Raw genomic sequence first — 21,996 nt, forward strand, 5'->3', positions numbered from 1 at the left:
CAAGATGAACATATTCATCACTATATTTTATGATGCGTTTCATCTACAGAATTTTTGTCTTGATTGCCAACCAAATTTTATCAATTTGTTTGTTACTGACCCACATAATTGTGGGCATATAACCCCACAGAGAAGGTCTAAAACAGTGCTGGTTGAAGAGGACTGGTAAAATATAAGTAAAAAAAAATTTATTCAATAAATAAAAAATAGCTTTCAACCAAAAAAAATAAAAATAAAAATAAAAAAATCAATAAATTCCCCTAGATGGCAGTTGACAAAGTACTCAAGGACTGTACTTCTACATAATTTGTGACTGACAAGCAGTAACAAATCAAATTAGAGCCCAATCCCTTGTATTAAATACTATCACAGGAGCCATCTCATACCTTTTCAAAATGGAACGGTGTGAAGAATATTGAGGACACACACAGCCACTGTTATCCCAATAAAATAAAATATGCATTGCCATCTGCAAAGGCCCAAAAGGAGAAACAGAAAATGTTGCATAGGTGATCACCCAGGTTATCACTCTTAATATTTTTTCGATTTTGAAAAGCAAAAACTGATTTTCTAAGATGTAGAGAATTTTTTTTTTCCAAACATTTCATTGAGAAATGTATTATAAAAAAAGAAAAACCTCAAATTAAGTTTACATAAATACATCTTAGTAATTTGGACCTGAATATAGTCAATTCACTAAGATGCAGAAGATAGTAAACTTTTACCATTGGAATTATCAGTTCACATGCATTGACACAAATGTGGAACTGGTATTTTTCAACATGAAGCTAGCAATATTTAAGAACCCATAACTCATGCAATATTTTTTTGGGAATAAAAACTAAACTGCTCCCAAATGTTGGGGCCCCCCCAGGAACTTTTGCCACACTGCATAAAGTAAGCTTAGCAGCTCAAAGATTGTTATTGCCCAGCCATCATCCTGTTTTCATGAATAAGTATGCTTGGGTGAGCCAAGTGTACATGATTAAACAAAATCAATTTTAATATAATTCTGTCTGACAGAGTCTGCCCATGCCTGCATGTCTGGCCATCTCCTTATGTCTTTTGGGCTCCTTTAAATTCTTTTACTTTTCATATTTAGCATCAACCCAAGCGTTGAACTTCACTAAGCATGACTATTACACTATTTCACATGAGTGTTGAGCTCACACTATACTGCCACCGATTTGTACGAAACAATAATTTGGGCTAATGTTACGTGCTGCATGGGAACATGTCAATCACATCATCAAGGGCTTGAATGATCCACTTGTAAAATTAACCACTTCAATACCTTAGGGCGTCATATGACGTCCTTGAATTTGTGCAAATGATGCCTGCAGCTACAAGCATCATTCAGATATGCTTTTTTCCAGCTGGTGCTTACGTGCACGATAAGAACGATCATGGCGGCAGTTCTGCCGCTTGATCGTTCTTATAGACGAGAGGGGACGTGTCCCTCCCTCCCGCTGCCATCTGATGCTTCTCCGGGCTCTCCCGTGCCATCGAGGGCTCGGAGAAAGAATTGGCCAGTGCTGGATGATGACGATAGAGATTTCTGGTGACCAGTTGGTCACCAGTGATCTCTATGACCGTCGGAGGCCCGGGCAAATTTTCAAAGCGTCGCCTATGGAGATTTTTAAGTAGCGAAGTTTGGCACCATTCTATGAGTGTGCACAATTTTAAAGCATGATATGTTAGGTATCTATTTACTCAGCGCAACATCATCTTTCACATTATATTAAAAAATTCAGCTAACTTTACTGTTTTGTTATCTTTTAATTCATGAAACCGTTCTTTTTTCCAAAAAAAAGGCGTTTGAAAAATGATTGCGCAAATACCGTGCTAGATAAAAAGATGCAAATGACCACCATTTTATTCCCTAGGGCGGCTGCTAAAAAACATATACAAATGTTTGGGGGTTCTGAGTAATGTTCTAGCAAAAAAAAAAAATTATGAATTTTACATGTAGGAGTGACGTGCCAGAATAGGCCCGGTATTGAAGTGGTTAACCATTTAATCATGGGAGGTTAAAGTTGCGATTTAAAAAAAGAACCCGACAACATATAGCATTTGTGAACTAGAGGTTCCTTTGCAGACTGCACACGGTGTGTAAACTGCTATTTTATACAATACCTTTGTTCCTTTATTATTGCAGTAGGTGAATGCCATTTACAATATACATAAAGAATAAAGTATGTGTGACTGCAGCAGGAGAGAATTTTACCCATTTGAAATACAAAACTCTAGGCTTCATTTTGAATAAGGGTTAGCTGTTAACTGCTATGGACAAAGACAAGCTACTGCTACTTACAGTAGTCTAAAAAGCACCAAGCATCTGCTGAGTTATTCAAAAAGTATCAGATAAAATTTCTCCTATTACCTCCACCCTCTTACTCAGTCACAGGTTATTTAAAAAAAATAAATACCACTAAGTCTTTTTAATACTCCCTCAACTCTGAGATGTGTGTCCCTCGCTAGCATTGTTTTTGGAGGTTACTACAGGTGGATCCAGGACTGTAGTCTGTGCCAACCAGTTGCCTCTTGACATCATCCAACTGAAGTCTTCTGGATCCGCAGAGGACTACACCACTTTGACAGCAAATAGTAATTGTCCATGTCACCCAGACGGTGACGTGGACAACAAAAAGACCATCCTACAGTATAGAAAATAAAAGACTTGCAACATGGCATGTCACATGATCCCTGATTTAAGTAAGCATCTATTACTTTCCTTCATTTTGACTGTTTTTGTATAACAGCAGAACAGAATTTTGTTCTACTTTCTATACTATATTACCAAAAGTTTGTGTACACCCGATTTTCACACCTATGTGAGTTTGGTGGACATCATTCCAAAACTATGAGCTTTAATATGGTGTTGTTGGGGGGGAAGGGTTGGTGGGGGATTTGTGCTTCTTCAGCAAAAAGAGCATTTCTGAGGTCAAGTACTAATGCTGGACAAGAAGACCTGGCTCACAAAACGGAATTCAATTTTATCCCAAGTGTTCAACAAGGTTGAGGCCACTCGAGTACCTCCACAAAAAACTTGTCAAACAATGTTGAGGTCTTTCACAACAAAACATGTCAATCCATGTCTTTATGGACCTTTGGTCTTGTGCACAGGGACACAGATTCTAGTGTCCTTGATGAAGATGTGGAATACTGTACAGGTTTATCCATACAAAGAAGTATTTTACATAATGAAATAAAAAAAAAAAAAAAAGACATCTGAACCTTAGGTATGGATGCTCACCTGCAGCTATCTCTTTGGAACAATCTGGATTCGTTTTCAACATCTTTGTAAATTGTGGTGAGCCTGCTGTAGAATTTGACTGCTTATCAGATGGCCGGTCAACATTCTGCTCACCTGGAGATGAAGCAACGTTGGAAAGTTCACCATTGAGGTTTGCAGATTTTAAACTTGGCAATGTACCTGTCACAGGTGGAGCAGGATCTTTGACAGTTTTCTTCAGTGTCTTTACTTTAGGTGTTGGATTAGCACTCCCATTTGTTGCTTTGGGCCTAGCACCTGTTCTTCCGGATTCTGGCTTCGGATTACTGGCAGAATCACCTTTGGAAGCACAACTTTCAGTCTTTGCATGGTCACCGTTTTCCAATTTGGTCTTCACAATGAGTTTTGTTCTTGTTGTAGTGGCCTTTTCTGCCTGTTTTGGGTCTTTAGATAATTTGCTGGTCACTTTCTTGCCATCTTTTCCCTTCAAGTCATCATCTTTTCCTTTTCCAGAGGAACTTCTAGTTACATTTGTTGTATGTCCAGAAGCACCCAATGAATCAGATTTCATCTTCCTTTGAGCAATATAACTGTCTGAATATCTCTTGCTTTCCTCTGATCGTTCTTCTTTTGACTTCACAATTTTAGGTCGACTTTGCTGCAAAAAATAAAAATAGGATCCAAGCAATGCAAAGCCATTTGAGTTTTTTTTTTATTTTTTTATAATACAATACATATTAAGTGGGAATTCAAAAACTTTTTTGGATATAGTAGATAGTGGTTAAGACACCGTCAATTTTTTTTATTTTTATTTTGTAATCTGGGGAGATCTCTCTTCACTCCCTTTACGAGACACACAGCAATAAATGATATCCCTCTTTGGTTTTACCAGAACAGGTTTACCCATGAGTTAACCTACCTCTTGTCTCTGTGACAACTTTTCATTGTTTGCAATGTTCTTAATACAATTCCTACCCAATAACCCTATAGCCTCAATCCCCTATGCGCTGAAGTACAATGTTCTAGTGCGCCCAGGAGGTACAGGTGCAGCATTCAGCCTCACTGTTCAGAAAAGTATGCCGAGAAGGCAGAATACCTTGCATGCTATAGGACCTTTTTTTTTTAACCATTGGTTTACAACATTCAAATTGTGCCACGTAATCTGTTTTATACAGTTTTACAAGCTTTAGTATAGATATGCTTGAGACTCTTCTGAACCAGGCAATTTAGGGCTTGTAGGCCAATAGGTGACTTTTGCTATTGTAACTATTAAGAAAGTCATGCATTCTGATGTGTAATGTATTAGTACAAGCATCCATAGATGCTATTTTAGGGCATGGCTTGACAAATCCCAGGCACCATGGTGACTAGAAATTGCATTCTGGCGCTTGGACTTTTATCAGTCCATTTACTGTTGCACCAGGAGTGAGCACAAGACGTGCAGTTCTGGGTGCTGGACAGCCGATTTAGTTTTAACATCTAAAAAAACAAAACAAAAAAAAAACACCACACTTTAGCTCTGATGCTTACCCACAGACATAAAAAAAAAAAAAAAAAAAAAAAAAAAATAAACAGTACCATAAGAACAAATGTAAAAGTGATTGTACTTACTACGAAGATAGGACCGATAGATGTCCAAGTGATGACTGTGGGTTCAGAGGCAGCATTCCTCTGGAAACATAGGTGGAGTCGACCATAAGGCCGTACATACCCCAAGGTAGCAGTCCAGGCCCCAACAGGGCCCACCACCACCACCCTTTCCTCAAACTGGGCACGAACCTCTGAAAAAAAAAAAACGCTTCCTACCTGCCCACACCTTGCACACCTTACAGCAGTGACTGATCAAGTCAGTTCAGCACAATCTAAACCACCTCTCATAAGCCACTCATTCACATGGCGATGCGATACATCAAATCCCTTTGCCCAAGCAGTGTAACAAAGAATGTCAGGTAGAATAGAAACAGATCTGTTTCTTTAACCCAAAGATGCACAGCAATGTTATTCTGAACCACCATTAAGCCAAAGTGTGTGAGTGTGTGTGTGTTATTGAAGATTATGATAAAGCATCTGAAAAATAACCCAAAAAGGTCAACTGTAAATAAATCTAAAAGATCTAAATACAGGAGCTTCTCATTCAAATACCAACCCTCTGCAAATATAAAAAAATAAAAAATAAAAATATAACAGCCACCAGTCATGCCAATCATGTCTCCATCTAAATCGCAAAATGACACTTTTAGTCATTTCTTTGTGCGATTGGGGAACATGATCATCTATTCCAAAATACATTACTACATTATGTATCTTGAGCTTTGGAGTGTTCTGTATTGTAGTATAAAAGTGTGCCCCCATATTACCTACAGCATTACCTGGGAGTGTATTGCAAGCTGTAGAGGGATGCTGGCAGCATATCAGCAGAAATAAACAAACTGCCCTAAGATGCTTCAGTGTCCTATTGGATACATTGGTTGTGCTCTTTCCTCTTGAATGAATCAAGTCTGGAAGCTAGTTAATGGTGCAGGGACTTGTGGGAAGTTACTGGCATTTACATAAGGGGCTATTTATAGACATCATATCAATTTGGGGACAGCATTTAGAAATTACGGCATTTGTTCACTCTAAATTACACAACATCTGTTATAAAAAAATAATAATGAATTTACCATCACAGCCTGTATACTGCAAATAATTCCGACAATATAAAAACATTATCAATACAAACTTTGAGTGTTATTTTTAATCTATAATTTGCCTACATTATAGTAAATCATCTTTATCTATACAACATTATTCACCAATACATAACTATAGTTCAGATTTACCTGGGAACTAGTAAATGTGGGCTTCTTTGCAAGTCTTCGATCATCCCCTTTGTCAAAGGCAGCTGGAAAGTAAAAATATACCTAATAGGTTATTAAAAATCAAACAGCAATATATGGCCATTTATGAACAACATGGTTCATGGTGTAGCAGAATCAGAATGAAAAAAGGATGCATGTGATTGTTTGAAGCAACTGTCCTTCAGAAATTTACTACGAAAAGCCAGCTGCCAGGAAATGGTGCACCTGTTTTTTTTTTTTGTCTTCTTCTTCCTAATATGCTGCAAACAGACCCCACTCCAGTGAAGGAGTCAGTCATACAGAAGCAGCCTCCACTGCAGTAGTAGTGTTTTACTATACTGGATTAAGGGCAAGACTTCTGGGAAATACATGCAAAAAAATGGGAAGTGCTAAACGCACAAGCTGATTTATGAAGAAAGCTTTTCCTAATGAGCATTGCATGTAAATAATTAAAAAAAATAAAGCAGCTTTAAAAGCAATTATAAAAAGGTTTCATGAACAGCGCTGGTGTGGTATGCACAAAGATGATCAACTGTTTTGCATTATGTATGAGAAAACATGTGTGCAAATGATTTTGTGGATGACCTGTAATTCTACTGGTTTTATTGAGACGTGGTCAATTACTACTAGTGTGTGACACTACTAGCCTGAGTTATTGTTCAATGAAAACATCTCAGCAATAGATTTGCACATTCCACTACTACCTATGCATAAAAATAACATGAAAAGCAACAACCGAATCTGCACGTAGCCATTTGTGTGTGCTAGCAGGTCTTTCTCAAGGAACATAAAAGAGCATAATTGATATTGGCAGTAAACGGGTCTGATTTTGCTGATGCTTCATATTTTAGCAGTTAGTAGTAGCTCTGAATTCAATATTTATGATGCATAACCTTTCTTCCTCTATAGCTTCCCCTCATTTAAGTCATGTGGAAAATTGTATATATTTCTCTGCAAAGCCAGATAAGCAGACATCACGCAGACCACACCAAACACTTTGATCAGGGGGCAGATAATTACTGTAGCATGGGTATCTTTCATCTGGGTGCAAATAAGCATGACATTTATGGCAATTCTTCATCTCATAATTCAACTAAGAAAAGCATACCAAAAATATTTCATGCGAATACTATTCAATAAAAGACTGAACCTGACAAAGGAATGACTCAGAGCACAACATCAGTACATATTCTGAACTCTATAATCATGTAGAAATGGAATGTGGAGACGTACCTGCTTGTATTTTGTCCTGATCGCCCGGCCTCATCAATTTCCAGCCCTGTGTGTGCCGTACAGCATAAAAAGACTGGACCAGGAAGCTCCACAGCTTATCACGCAGAGCTTGGATCTTGCACGTAAAAACCTATGTTCAAGCAACAAATCAGCAGCTGTTCAGCAGAACATTTCCATGGCAACCAGTCATTATATTCCTCGCTCTCAGAATCTACTTACTCCCTAAGCTTTGTCAGTGATGTCATCACACAGACTGTATGACTGCCTACTGGAGGGAGCATTACGAATGGCTTTCAGTTCTGCAGCATTAGATTATACAAGCAGCATGGATATGAAGCTGCTTTGTGACAGACGGTGGAAACGCCATCTTAAACACACTGGCTTCTTCGCTGATGTCAGTCTACCGACTGCCTGCAAAGTCAAATACTCCTGGGAGCAACTATGAATGTGATCATGCCGTCAGCTCTTCTGTTTGTTTCGTGTAGGTTATTACAGGTTCGCCCATTACGCCTTCTCATCATATTTGCATAGTAACTAATTAAACAGAGCTCGCTTTCAAAGTAGCACTTAAATCCCCAACAGAATAAAAAAATTTTTTTAAACAGCATTTCACAAAGCAGCCCCAATTTTTTTTTTTTTAAATCATACTACTGCGATATAGAAGCAGACAACTGAATATTAAAGTCAGGTAAATGTTACACATGTAGGGCACGTGATTTAATACGATGGTTGTGCAGCGAGAGTGTCTTGTTCTAATGGTCTTTCATAAATCCCCTAATCTCTTTATTATGGGAGGCTTTGGTCTGCTGTAGTGATTTGTTACAATGCAGCAGCGCAGAAGTGGTTAACTGCAGAACTATTTACCATGTCTCTGCAGAGCCGGCAGCAATCTAGTCATGCAGGATGCTTAAAGGGAAAGTCTTCCATCACCTTGCTTACAGAAAACAGGAAGTTATCCATCTCTTGAGAATAGTTAGCAGTTTAGCAATCTAGCAAAGAACAGGTGACTCATTACACATGAGTTTATTCTATATTATGCGAATATTGTATGATGTATAAGGATTTTTCTTACCCATTAGATGTGTTTGCCTTAAGAAATTGAAAATATTTTTGAAATGAGAAAACTGTTTTTTTTTTTTTATTTAAATATGCAACAATATTAAAAATAAATATAGTTTTTCAAAGACTGCTTAACGTGATTATTCTGAAGATGTGGCGGTTTTATTAATGGACACAACCTGCAGTGCCTTCCTCATGGCTGCAGCTTGTCATACATTATCTGCTGTTAGATTTGTCTGCATTGCAGTCTGTGCAGTACAAAGACATCTATTAGCTGTGCCATTCAAATGACACTGTACAAAAAACTATTTGTTATTTAGTAAAAAGATGCCTATTTTGGCCTAGTGGTGACAGAGGACATGCAGGGACTGAGGACCAAAGTATTAAATCAGTCATTACATCATTAGTTAATGGAACACAAGGTTGATAGCCATGTTGGATGAACAATTTTGGCTCCCTACACCCTTGTAAGTCAGAAGCCGCGCGTTGTGTTCAGGCAGTCCATTAATTTATATGGTCTGACAATGCACCCCAATGGACTAAAAATCACACCTATACTAAATCTTCCAATGGAGCGCACCAAAATGCACGGTAGAGAGTGCTACCATGTTGACTACAACAAAGGTGCATTGAAACATTATTTTACTACATTTATGTGCCATTTAAAAATAAATGTCACCAAAACACACAGCATTGCAGTAGTGCACAGTATAGCATGGTATAAAAAACTGCTACCCTCCTGCAGGGCAGTATTAGTTGCATTATTTGCTCTCCTGAAATGCTGTAGTAAACCACCTTTAGGTAATCTTACAGGGGCGCAACTATACATAATGGGGCCATCCTCATAATTTCCAGGCATCTTAAAAAAATACAATAAAAAAATCCACAGATCTAAAAAAAAAAAAAAGCCAATCTGTACCATTCACACACGCACACAGACACACAATATAAAAAGCAAACTACCTTACAAAAATGATCAGAAGCATAAATTTAGAGCCAGGCTGTGTAACACAGCAAACTGCACCAAAGTTGCAGCCATTCTGGACCTAGCACAGACGGGGGAGCTAGTTGAAAGTCTCAGCAAACTCATGAAATTCTGTACAAAGGCAATCATTATATTAATGGATGTATCCCCTATGGACAACAGTTATATTCTCACCAAGCTGCCAGAATGTCACACTTGAAGAGTAAGTGAACATCCTGTTTATCTGATATATGTACAGGTATAAAAATAGGAATTTTATAACAGCTTACCTGTAAAATCCTTTTCTTTGAAGTACATCACGGGACACAGAGCCATAGTAATTACTATGCCCGTTATAGGCCACCTTCAAGTGATGGACATTGGCACACCCCAAGACAGGAAGTCCATTCCCTATATAACCCCTCCCACTACTGGGAGTACCTCAGTTTTTGTAGCAAAGCAATACACGTGTATACCAGAAAGAGGGGAGGGACCTCTGTCCCGTGATGTACTTCAAAGAAAACATTTTACAGTTAAGCGGTTATAAAAATCCTAATTTTCTTAAATGTACATCACAGGACACGAAGCCATAGTAATTACTATGTGGGATGTCCGTGAGCAATGCCAACTGAAGGGAGGGAGACAACAAAAGTAGGGCACCATGAGATCAGAGGACTTGTACTGCTGCCTGCGGCGCACTGCACCCAAAGGAGATATCCTCATGACTTTTTACATTCACCCGATTAGAATCTGGTATATGTATGGACTGAAGACCAAGTTGCGGCTTTGCAGATTTGAGCCATCGAGACTTGCTGATGCACTGCCCTTGTGGAGTGCGCTTTGATTTGAAAAGGTGGAGTCTTCCTCTTTAAACCATAAGCTTGAACAATTACTTGTCAAATCTATTTAGAAATAGATTTCAATGCTGCCTGTCCTCTTTTAGGACCTTCAGGCAATACAAACAAAACCTCAGTTTTTCGAATCTGACTGCTCTCACCACAGAATATAGTGACTTTTCTTCCGTAGAACCAGGTTCTGGAAAAAAAAAACAAGATAGAACAATATCCTGGTTTAAATGAAAACTTGACACCATCTTTGGTAGAAAGTTAGGATGAGGACGCATTACTACCTTATCCTTGTGAATAATTAAATATGGCTCTTTACAAGAAAGAGCAGCCAACTCCGATACCTTTCTTGAAGAAGATGTCAGAAAAATGAGTTTCCTTGTCAAAAGGACCAAGGGAATATGTTGTATCGGCTCAAAAGGCTGTTTCTATAATGCTGACAGAACTACATTCAAGTCCCAAGGGTTCAGGGGTGACCTAACCGGTGGATTAAGCCATGTTACCCCCTGAATAAAGCTACAAACCAAAGAATGCGAAGCAAGTGGTCGCTGAAATAATACCGATAAGGTGGAAACCTGGCCTTTGATAGTACTCAAGGCCAGCATCATTTCTAATCCAATTTGCAGAAAGTCAAGGATTCTACTTATGACATACTTCCTGGGGTGCCAACCCCTGGATTCACACCAGGAGACATATGCCGTCCAGACTATATACTATACGACTCTGCAGGCTGGCTTCCTTGTATTAACAAAGGTAGATCCCATTGAACCTGACAGCCCACGCTTCTTCAGAATGTGGGTCTCAATAGCCAAATTTTTAAATTTAGCATTTGTAAGATAGGATGGAATACCGGACCTTGCGAGAGAAGGTCTGGACGTCGTGGTAGGGGCCATGGGTCCCCTACCACCATCTTTATGGTATCTGCATACCAAGATCTCCTGGGCCACAAGAATCACGACTTCCCTTCCTGCTTGATCCTGTAAAGAAGTCAAGGAAGCAGAAGAGGAGGCAATGTATAAATAAAAACTGATTCCATGGGAATAACCAAGACATCTGTTCTGCAAGCTATCGGATCTTTTGTTCTTGACACAAAGTTGTTGATCTTTTTGTTGAACCTGGACGCAAACAGATCTACTTTCAGAATCACCCACATCTTTGAAATGGCGACTCAAGTAGTCCACCTGCCAATTCTCTATTCCTGGAATGAATACTGCCGATAGGCAAGGTACATTGTTTTCTGCTAAAGTTAGGATATGATTCCCCTCTCTGGGCCGCACGATTTCTCATGCCCCCATGGTGATTGATATAGGCCACTGCTGTGGCACTGTCAGATTGGATCCTGACAGGTCGATTCCGTAACCTGAACGTCCAGGCTCTCAGGGCCAAGCACGTTGCCTGAATCTCTAGAATATTGATGGGCAAGGTCATTTCTGATCTGGACCACTTCCAGGTAACTGGTAGGAAGGATTTTCCCTTCTGCAGATTTTTGGTTAACAACCAGCTGAGGCTCTGGCGCACCTTTGGAGACAAACACATTGTCTAGAGCTTGGACCTTCTTGTTCCAAGCCGATAGGATACTGTTTTGCAGCAGTCTCGAATGAAACTGAGCATAAGGAACGGCCTCGAATGAAGCAACCATCTTTCCCAACAACCTCATGCAAAGTCAAATAGGATTCTTCTTTGCCTTGACTACCCGAATCAGCTCTCTAATGGCACTGATCTTTGCCTGGGGTAAGAATACCCTCTTCTGGGCTGTATCTATGATCAGACCCAAGTATTCCAATCTTCTTGCTGGTTTTAAGGAAGATTTCTCTAGGTTGAGAATCCAACCTAAGTATTCCAGGTAGTTGACTGTGGTGACTATACTTTGGTCTAAGTGGGCTACCAACTGGTCTATCAAGAGCAGACCGTCTAGGTAAGCTAAAATCGTTATAATTTGAGCCCTTAATCTGCCTAGACGAGGAGCCAGAGCCTTTGTAAATAAATACTCCAGGTGCAGTAGCTAGACCAAAAGGCAGAGCTACAAACTGAAAATAAAGATTTTCTATCTCAAAACGTAGATATTTCTGGTGAGCAGGAAAAATAGTCACGTGGAGGTATGCATCCTTAATGTTGATCGATGCCAGAAGTTCTCCACCTTGCAGGATGGAGATTACTGATCGGACTGACTCCATGCGAAAAGAGCGGATATTCAAAAAACAGTTTAGATCTTTGGGATCTAGAATGGGTCCGACATCTCCATTTGGTTTTGGTACCGTGAAAAGGTTTGAATAAAACCCCAACCCCCGCTCTTCCATGGGGACCACCGATATCACCTTTTGAGACAAAAGATGGTCCAATGATTGAAAGAGACTTTTCTCTGGATCCCTGAGGAAAAACGAGGAGACGGGGACTCTCAAACTCTAGTTTGTACCCTAGAGTTATTGAGGAAGACACCCACTCGCCTTGACACTCTTCCTGCCAGACCCTTGAGAACTGCAGAAGTCTTCCCCCAACTCGACTGAGCGGGGGTGCCCCTTCGCCCCTGGCACTGGAGAAAAGGCTCGTTTAAATTAAATATGCTTACTCCTTTTCCTAACTGGCAAAAGGGTACTTTTCCCCATTAGAAAGAATTTGGATGTATTTATCCAGATCATCCCCAAACAGCCGTTCACCACGAAAAGGAAAACTAGCCAGGAACTTTTTGCATGGTGTTTTGGCTGACCAATATTTCAACCAAGTATTGGCCCAAGTATTCTACGCATATGCACCAACCCAAGCATAAGGCGTGAGGCCTGGAAAATAGAATCTCTCATAGCGTCTATTGCAAAACACAACACCCTGGTAGCTCAGCCAAATCTTGGGCCTGCTGATCAGGAATAACCTTGAGCACCCGTTTAAACTGGTCTTTCAAGGATTAACATACACCAATTGCTGCCAGCACAGGCTGAGTTACTGAACCTGCCAGAGAAAAAAAAAAAAAAAAAAAAAGTGTTCTATAGCCTCCCTAGCGGTAATCCCGAGTCTGGCTCGGGTTGGGAATTTTCTAGCAGGAACGGTAACCCCGAGCCAGACTCGGGATCGCATCGCTGGATGCAGGGGAGGACGCAGGGAGACTTACTTACCTTGTCCCCTGGATCCAGCGATGTCCTCCGCGCTGTGTGATCGAGCTGTCCTCCGCTCGATTCACAGTGCCGAATGCCACAGAGCTCCGTTCCCTGCGACGTTACGGCGCACGGGAGCGGAGAACGGTGGCAAATTCAAAAAAGTAAAAAGACACAAAACACACACAGCACTGTAATCTTACAGATTACAGTACTGTATTAAAAAATTACACACCCCCTTTGTCCCTAGTGGTCTGTGCAATGCCCTGCATGCACTTTTATATTATAAATATAGTTTTTTCTGCCTGGAATTTGGAGATTGTCCATAGCAAACAAAAAGTGTCCCTTTTTCAGTGTTTTAGGATTTGATTACATTATTGAATAATTTTTATTATTCTTTATTATATTATAAACTTTATCATACCCGGGGTGCCTGCTAGACTCTGGTTTGAAGAGATTTAAGACTGTTATTCCTAAGAATTACAGGACTACAAAATAAAAGGCAGATTTCCATGCAAAATAATTGTACCACTTTCAGCACCTAATTCCAGACTGAATCATACCGCCAGGGAGGTTAATAGGAATTCCAGCTTCTTATCCATTGGATCCTTAAGCATTGTCTACCGGACAAATCAAATTTTTATTCACAGAGGATAAAGCAGCGTCAATTGTTATCTCTCGTGTAATGTTCGGGGGACCAGGTAGATCGCAGGACACAGGCTTTTCACACAACAAACGGTTTATTAAACTTAAATGGCTTTACAGCAGCCGAAAACAAAAAGGAAAAAGGTTTGTAGTCTCACCGACTTGCAAAGTCCCGAATAGCTGTCTTTATCAAAACAGAGCTTGATCTTGATGGCAGGTAGCTTCCCCTGCCAGGAGCCTTCCAAACAGGACACTGCTGTCCACTTCAGTTGCTGCAACCCAAAAATAAACACCATCCACCATGTCTTCTCCACTCCTCCACACCCATCTACCACTTCCTGTCTTGTTTTTAAAGACACTTCCTTAACAGGTGGGTTAGAGCCCATTCACACAGGGGCAACTCCTGATCCGACTTCAGGTCGCCCCTAGTCGCCTCAGGTCGCCTCAGGTCGGACAACATTTAAAAAGCAATGTAAGTGAATGAGAGCCGTGTTAATGCACGCTACTGAAGTCGCTCCGACTTCAAAAAAGGTTCCTGTACTACTTCTATCCGACTTGTAGGCGACCGGTACCCATTGATTTCAATGGAGGTCGCCTCCAAGTCGGATCTCCGTCTATACGGAGGCGACTTTGACAGAATTATCAGCTCTCAAGAGGGAACTCCACGGCAAATTTCTGAAAAAAAATTGGCGTGGGTTCCCCCTCCGAGAGCATACCAGGCCCTTAGGTCTGGTATGGATTCCAAGGGGAACCCCCTACGCCGAAAAAACGGCGTGGGGGTCCCCCCCAGATCCACACCAGACCCTTATCCGAGCACGCTACCCGGCCGGCCAGGAAAGGGGGTGGGGACGAGCGGGCGGCCCCCCCCTCCTGAGCCGTACCAGGCCGCGTGCCCTCAACATGGGGGGGGTGCCTTGGGGGAGGGGGGGGCGTGCGGCCCCCCCCACCCCAAAGCACCTTGTCCCCATGTTGATGAGGACAAGGGCCTCTTCCCGACAACCCTGGCCGTTGGTTGTCGGGGTCTGCGGGCGGGGGGCTTATCGGAATCCGGGAGCCCCCTTTAATAAGGGGGCCCCCGGATACCGGCCCCCCACCCTATGTGAATGAGTATGGGGTACAATGTACCCCTACCCATTCACCTGTGAAATAAAGTACAATAAAACACACAACACAGAGAAAAAGTATTTTATTGCACAGCCGGGGGTCTTCCGTCTTCGGGGGTCTTCTCGCCGGACTCCTCCGCTATGTGTGTGTAGCTCTTTTGCCAGCGGAGGAGTCCGGCTTTCTTCCTCCCCGCCGCCGGCCTCTTCTCCCGACTTCGGGGGTCTTGTCCCCCTCTTCGGTTCTTCTGCCGGGCCACCGCGCCTGGTCCGGTGGCCCGGTCTTCTGTCGCCGTCTTCCGTTCTTCTGTCGCCGCCTTCGGTTCTTCTGCCGGGCCACCGCGCCTTCTTATAGCTCTTTTACAGGCGGTGGCCCGGTCTTCCGTCGCCGCCGCCGCCGCCGCCTTCCGTTCTTCTCCTTCTTCTTCTCCTGGAGATGTTGACTCGACGAGCTCTCCGGCCACAATGCCAGGGACGCGCTCCGCTGCCTCTTATATAGGGACAATGGGGCGGTGTCACATGGGTTGATGTCACATGGGTTGGTCACATGGGTTGATGTCACATGGTGACCCCGCCCCCTTACCATGTGACATCAACCCATGTGACCAACCCATGTGACATCAACCCATGTGACACCGCCCCATTGTCCCTATATAAGAGGCAGCGGAGCGCGTCCCTGGCATTGTGGCCGGAGAGCTCGTCGAGTCAACATCTCCAGGAGAAGAAGAAGGAGAAGAACGGAAGGCGGCGGCGGCGGCGGCGGCGACGGAAGACCGGGCCACCGCCTGTAAAAGAGCTATAAGAAGGCGCGGTGGCCCGGCAGAAGAACCGAAGGCGGCGACAGAAGAACGGAAGACGGCGACAGAAGACCGGGCCACCGGACCAGGCGCGGTGGCCCGGCAGAAGAACCGAAGAGGGGGACAAGACCCCCGAAGTCGGGAGAAGAGGCCGGCGGCGGGGAGGAAGAAAGCCGGACTCCTCCGCTGGCAAAAGAGCTACACACACATAGCGGAGGAGTCCGGCGAGAAGACCCCCGAAGACGGAAGACCCCCGGCTGTGCAATAAAATACTTTTTCTCTGTGTTGTGTGTTTTATTGTACTTTATTTCACAGGTGAATGGGTAGGGGTACATTGTACCCCATACTCATTCACATAGGGTGGGGGGCCGGTATCCGGGGGCCCCCTTATTAAAGGGGGCTCCTGGATTCCGATAAGCCCCCCGCCCGCAGACCCCGACAACCAACGGCCAGGGTTGTCGGGAAGAGGCCCTTGTCCTCATCAACATGGGGACAAGGTGCTTTGGGGTGGGGGCCGCACGCCCCCCCTCCCCCAAGGCACCCCCCCATGTTGAGGGCACGCGGCCTGGTACGGCTCAGGAGGGGGGGGGCCGCCCGCTCGTCCCCACCCCCTTTCCTGGCCGGCCGGGTAGCGTGCTCGGATAAGGGTCTGGTGTGGATCTGGGGGGGACCCCCACGCCGTTTTTTCGGCGTAGGGGGTTCCCCTTGGAATCCATACCAGACCTAAGGGCCTGGTATGCTCTCGGAGGGGGAACCCACGCCAATTTTTTTTCAGAAATTTGCCGTGGAGTTTCCCCTTGAGCTCATTCTCTGCTTGGCCGCGGCAAAAGTCGCCTGGCCTGGGGCGACTTGTAAGTCGTCCCAAGTCGCGCTTGAAGTCATCACAAGTCGTTTTGAAGTCGTCCCAAGTCGCCGCTGTCAAGTCGTGTCCAAGTAGCCTGATCAAGTCGCCTACAAGTCGTGTTGCCCCTGTGTGAATGGGCTCTTAATCAATTTTATTCCCTGAAAGACCATAAACCAAATAGAGGGGGAAATATAGCGTCCTTCCAGGACCCAGCCACGGCGACCTGTACATAACCCCCCCCCCCCCCCTATGCCCCAACGCCAAAGAGGTGGAGGCAACAGTGGAGCTCAAACAAACAATGGACTCGGGAGAGGGCATCTGCATTTTGATGCAGTCTCCCGGGCCTATGCTCCACTACAAATTTAAATTCCTGGAGTGCCAGGAACCACCGGGTAACCCTGGCATTAGTCCCTTTTCCCTGTCTCAGCCATGTTAAAGGGGCATGGTCAGAAATCAACCTAAACTTCCTCCCCAAAAGGTAATATCTGAGGGATTCCAGAGCCCACTTAATGGCCAGACACTCTCGTTAAATTATGGCATAGTTTTTCTCCGCTGGTGTTAACTTCCTGCTGAGGAAGACTATCGGGTGTTCCTCGCCATGAATAACCTGTAACACCGCTCCCAATCCTACATCGGAAGCATCAGTCTGGACAAACTCTTTTGAAAAATTAGGTGCTACTAGGACAGGGTGTTGGCACAGTGCCGACTTGAGCTCCAAAAAAGCCTTCTCAGCGTCTGCATTCCACTCCACCATGACCGATTTCCGACCCTTAGTCAGATCGGTCAACGGAGCCGCCAACGTGGCAAAGTTGGGTACAAACCTCCTGTAGTATCCCACCATGCCCAGCAATGCACGTACCTGCTTTTTTGTGAGGGGGCGGGGCCAATTCTGTATAGCCTCTATCTTGTTGACCTGCGGTTTCACTACCCCTCTACCCACGATATAACCCAGGTATTTCACCTCCTCCATTCCCAAAGCACATTTTTCAGGGTTTATTGTAAACCCCTCCTTCCAAAGAGAGTCCAGCACTGCCTGCACTTTGGGCAAATGTGATTCCCAGTCTTTGCTAAAAATGACTATATTGTCCAAGTATACTGAGGCATACTTCCGGTGAGGTCGTAAAATCCTATCCATTGCTCTCTGGAATGTGGCTGGAGCAGTTTGCAATCCAAAAGGCATCCTTTTGTACTGAAAACTCCCCTCTGGGGTAGAAAAAGCAGTTTTCTCTCTAGCAGCCTTAGTCAACGGTATTTGCCAATACCCCTTGGTAAGGTCTAACGTAGTGATATACCTGGCTGGACCTAGTCTCTCGATAAGCTCATCTACCCGGGGCATGGGGTAGGCATCAAACCGGGAAACTTCATTAAGTTTCCGGAAATCATTGCAAAATTGCAGAGTACCGTTGGGCTTCGGTACCAACACGATCGGGCTCGACCACTCACTCTGCGATTCCTCAATAATCCCTAGGTCTAACATTTTTACTTCCTCTGAAATGGCCTTCCTTTGAGCCTCTGGGATGCGGTAGGGCCGGACAAAAAAATTTGACTCCTGGTTCTGTGACAATATCATGCTCTATGACACTAGTGAGCCCTGGCAAGTCTGAAAATTTTTCTTTATTTCTCTGCAAGAACTCCTTTGCCTGCTGACTTTGGGTTTTAGACAGGGTATTTGCTACTTGGACACTCTCTACCCCAACCCGAGGCTCAAGTTTTGTACTAGCCAGGGAGGTTACTGGTTCCCTGTCTGTCCAGGGCTTTAACAAGTTTACATGATATATCTGGAAGGGTTTCCTCTTGCCTGGCTGGTGGACTCTATAATTTACCTCTCCCACTTTTTCTACAACCTCGAAAGGGCCTTGCCATCTGGCCAAGAATTTACTTTCCACAGTGGGAATCAACACTGCTACTCGATCCCCCACTTGGAAGTTCCTAAATTTTGGCTGCCCTATTATAGACCCGTCGTTGAGCCTCCTGGGCTTTTTGTAAATGTTCCTTAACTAGCGGCATCACAGTTCGGATCCTCTCCTGCATTTGAGAGACATATTCAAGAACACTTTTATGCTGAATTGGTTGACTTTCCCATTCTTCTTTAACAAAGTCCAGTAATCCACGAGGTCTCCTCCCATATACCAATTCAAAGGGTGAAAACCCAGTGGAGGCCTGGGGCACTTCTCGGATAGCAAATAGGAGAGCTGGTAACAGGCAGTCCCAGTCTTTCCCATCCCTTTGTACCACTCTCTTGAGCATATACTTAAGGGTCTTATTAAAACGCTCTACCAATTAATCTGTTTGGGGATGGTAGACCGATGTGCGCAGCTGTTTAATCCGAAACAGTTTGCATACATCAGCCATAACCTTCGACATAAATGGGGTGCCCTGGTCTGTGAGTATTTCCTAGGGAAAACCTGTCCGTGTAAACAACTGGAATAACTCCCGTGCAATAGCCTTAGAGGAGGTATTCCGCAGGGGTAGCGCCTCAGGATAGCGAGTGGCATAGTCGAGGATCACCAGTATGCAAGAATGACCTCGAGCCGACTTTACCAAGGGACCCACTATATCCATGGCTATCCTCTCGAATGGGACCTCAATTATGGACAGAGGGACCAACGGGCTCCGGAAATGGGTCGCCGGAGCGGTCAACTGACAGGTGGGACAAGAGGTACAGTATCTCCTTACCTCTGCTTTCAAGCCTGGCCAGTAAAACCGGTCAGCGATCCGTGCCTCCGTCTTTTCAACTTCCAGGTGTCCCCCTAAAACATCATCATGGGCCAGGTCCAGGACCTTGCGTCTATACTGTTGGGGTACCAATAATTGTTCTACCACGTTTTCTCTCACTTTAGTAACCCGATAAAGCAATTCATTACATATTGAAAAATGTGGCCACCGCTCATTAGCACCTGGCTCTTGGGGCTCCCCATTTATTACTACAACCTGTTCCCGTGCCCTGGCCAAAGTGGGGTCCTGCATCTGGGCAGTACCAAATGCCCCCCTGGGGAACACCCAAATCTGGCAAGGCAGGGGTAGAGGCCATTTCCTCATCCTCTTCCCCCAGCATTACCTGAAGCGGGGAAGGTTCCCTCCCCCCCTCAGGTAGGTCTGAGAACCCCACATATTGACATCCTTAACAGTATCAGCACTATTTTCATCACTATTAACCAAAGCCATGGCATTATCAACTGGGTCCATATTACGAATATGTGGCATCTCAGGGTTATTACCCTCAACCACAGGAACAGAGGGACTAGTTTCTTCCCAGTCTCTGGACCTTTCAGATAGTTCTCCTTGTCTCCAGAGTTTTGCAAATAACGGACAGTCACGTCCTATGATAACGTCATGTACCAAGTTCTTTACCACCCCCACCTCTTGAGTACCAGTGCCACATGCTGTGGAGATGGACACCGAGATGAGAGGGTACTCTCTAGTGTCCCCATGAATGCACACAACCTGCAAAATTTTGCTTACCGGACCGATCTTCCCAATTACTCTAGGGTGAACCAGGGTTACCATGCTTCCAGAGTCCAGCAAAGCCTGTGCAGGGTGGTGGTTCACTTGGACTTCACACTCAAACTTCCCCTCTCCAAGGTCAAGATGTGTTGTACAGGCTTCATGGGCATAAAACGACCCCCTTCGAAGAACCCTGCATTCCATGGGCTCTTCCTGCAATGGGCAGTGGGCCCGGGTATGGCCCCAGGCATGACATCGCCAACATTGTACCTCCCCTCCTCTCTGAACAGGTCGCTGAGGGGGTAACGGGTGTGACTCTTGGCCTTCCAGGGTGTTGGTTCCAGGGCTCCTGGGGACATCCTTTCGAAGGGTGGCAGTTGGTCGGAAAGGCCGTGGCAGACTGGGCCCTTGACGCTTGGTAGGGCCAAGCAGATCCTCCACCACTGTATATCGTTCCACCATCTTGACAAGGAGGTTCACCGTTTTGGGGTCTCCATGGCTGACCCACCATTGAAGGTCGTCTGGCAGTGACCTTAAGTATCGGTCCAGCACGACCCGCTCCACAATTTGGGGACCAGACAACACTTCGGGCTGCAGCCATTTTTTTACTAGTTGCACCAGGTCATGCATTTGAGACCGCAGTGCCCGATCTGTACGATACTTCCATTGGTGCACTCGTTGGGCCCGGACAGCCATAGTCACCCCCAACCGAGCCAGTATTTCCGCCTTTAATTTTTTATAATCTTTAGCGTCTTCTGGTGGTAGGTCGAAATAGGCTTTTTGAGGATCTCCGGTGAGGAAAGGAGCAATTAAGCCAACCCACTGGCCCTGGGGCCACCCTTCTCTCTCTGCTGTCCTCTCAAATGTAGCCAGAAACGCCTCTACGTCATCACTCGGGGACAGTTTCTGCAAAAAATGGCTTGCCCTTATGGTCACCTGGTTGCCAGGGGCAACGGCCACTTGTTCACGGCTCAGAGAAAGCTGTTGCATTGCTTCTTTTAAGACGGCCATCTGAGCCTGCATAACCTCTTGTAGGATCGCTTGCTGGGCTGCTAAGCGCTGATTAGCTTCCTCATGGCGAGTCTGCGCTTGCATATTAGCCAAGGGCAGCTGTTTAATTAGCTCCTCCATCGTTTCAGTTTTCAACAGTTGTGCAGCTTTAACCCAGGACATAAATTCACTGTACTGTCCCTTTAAATGTCAGTTTAAACCCAATGCAAAAAAAAAAAATAGCAAAAAAAAAAAAACGCCTGTTACTTTGTGTTGCCCGCATTCTCCACCACTTGTAATGTTCGGGGGACCAGGTAGATCGCAGGACACAGGCTTTTCACACAACAAACGGTTTATTAAACTTAAATGGCTTTACAGCAGCCGAAAACAAAAGGAAAAAGGTTTGTAGTCTCACCGACTTGCAAAGTCCCGAATAGCTGTCTTTATCAAAACAGAGCTTGATCTTGATGGCAGGTAGCTTCCCCTGCCAGGAGCCTTCCAAACAGGACACTGCTGTCCACTTCAGTTGCTGCAACCCAAAAATAAACACCATCCACCATGTCTTCTCCACTCCTCCACACCCATCTACCACTTCCTGTCTTGTTTTTAAAGACACTTCCTTAACAGGTGGGTTAATCAATTTTATTCCCTTAAAGCGGGAGTCCGCCGGGACTCCGCGTTTTTTTTTTTTTTTTTTTTAAGTCAGCAGCTACAAATACTGCAGCTGCTGACTTTTAAAATGGTGACACTTACCTGTCCAGCGCGCCCGCGATGTCGGCACCCAAAGCCGATCTCTAGATCAACACTCGGGTGCTGCCGCCGCCATCTTGGGTATGGGAATCAGGAAATGGAGCCTTTCGGCTTCATTTCCCGGTTCCCTACTGCGCATGCGCGAGCCGCACGGCGCAATCCGGACG

The 21,996-nt window shown here is 44.4% G+C and overlaps 1 protein-coding gene across 2 annotated transcripts in view; it reads right to left on the minus strand.

Moving 5' to 3' along the window:
* The window catches only part of BTBD8 (BTB domain containing 8), a 172,865-nt gene that overhangs the window by 21,343 nt on the left and 129,526 nt on the right, over nucleotides 1-21,996 (minus strand). For both annotated transcript variants that reach the window (XM_077452921.1, XM_077452922.1), the window contains 3 exons: nucleotides 7,309-7,438; nucleotides 6,058-6,119; nucleotides 3,257-3,893 (listed from right to left, as the gene is read on the minus strand). In XM_077452921.1, coding sequence (XP_077309047.1) covers nucleotides 3,257-3,893; nucleotides 6,058-6,119; nucleotides 7,309-7,438 — 829 coding nt within the window. The remainder of the gene's footprint in view (nucleotides 1-3,256; nucleotides 3,894-6,057; nucleotides 6,120-7,308; nucleotides 7,439-21,996) is intronic.

The sequence above is a fragment of the Lithobates pipiens genome, unplaced genomic scaffold (assembly GCF_037356315.1).
Source record: "Lithobates pipiens isolate NorthernLeopardFrog02 unplaced genomic scaffold, aLitPip1_a1.2 Scaffold_23, whole genome shotgun sequence".
Taxonomy (NCBI): Eukaryota; Metazoa; Chordata; class Amphibia; order Anura; family Ranidae; genus Lithobates; species Lithobates pipiens.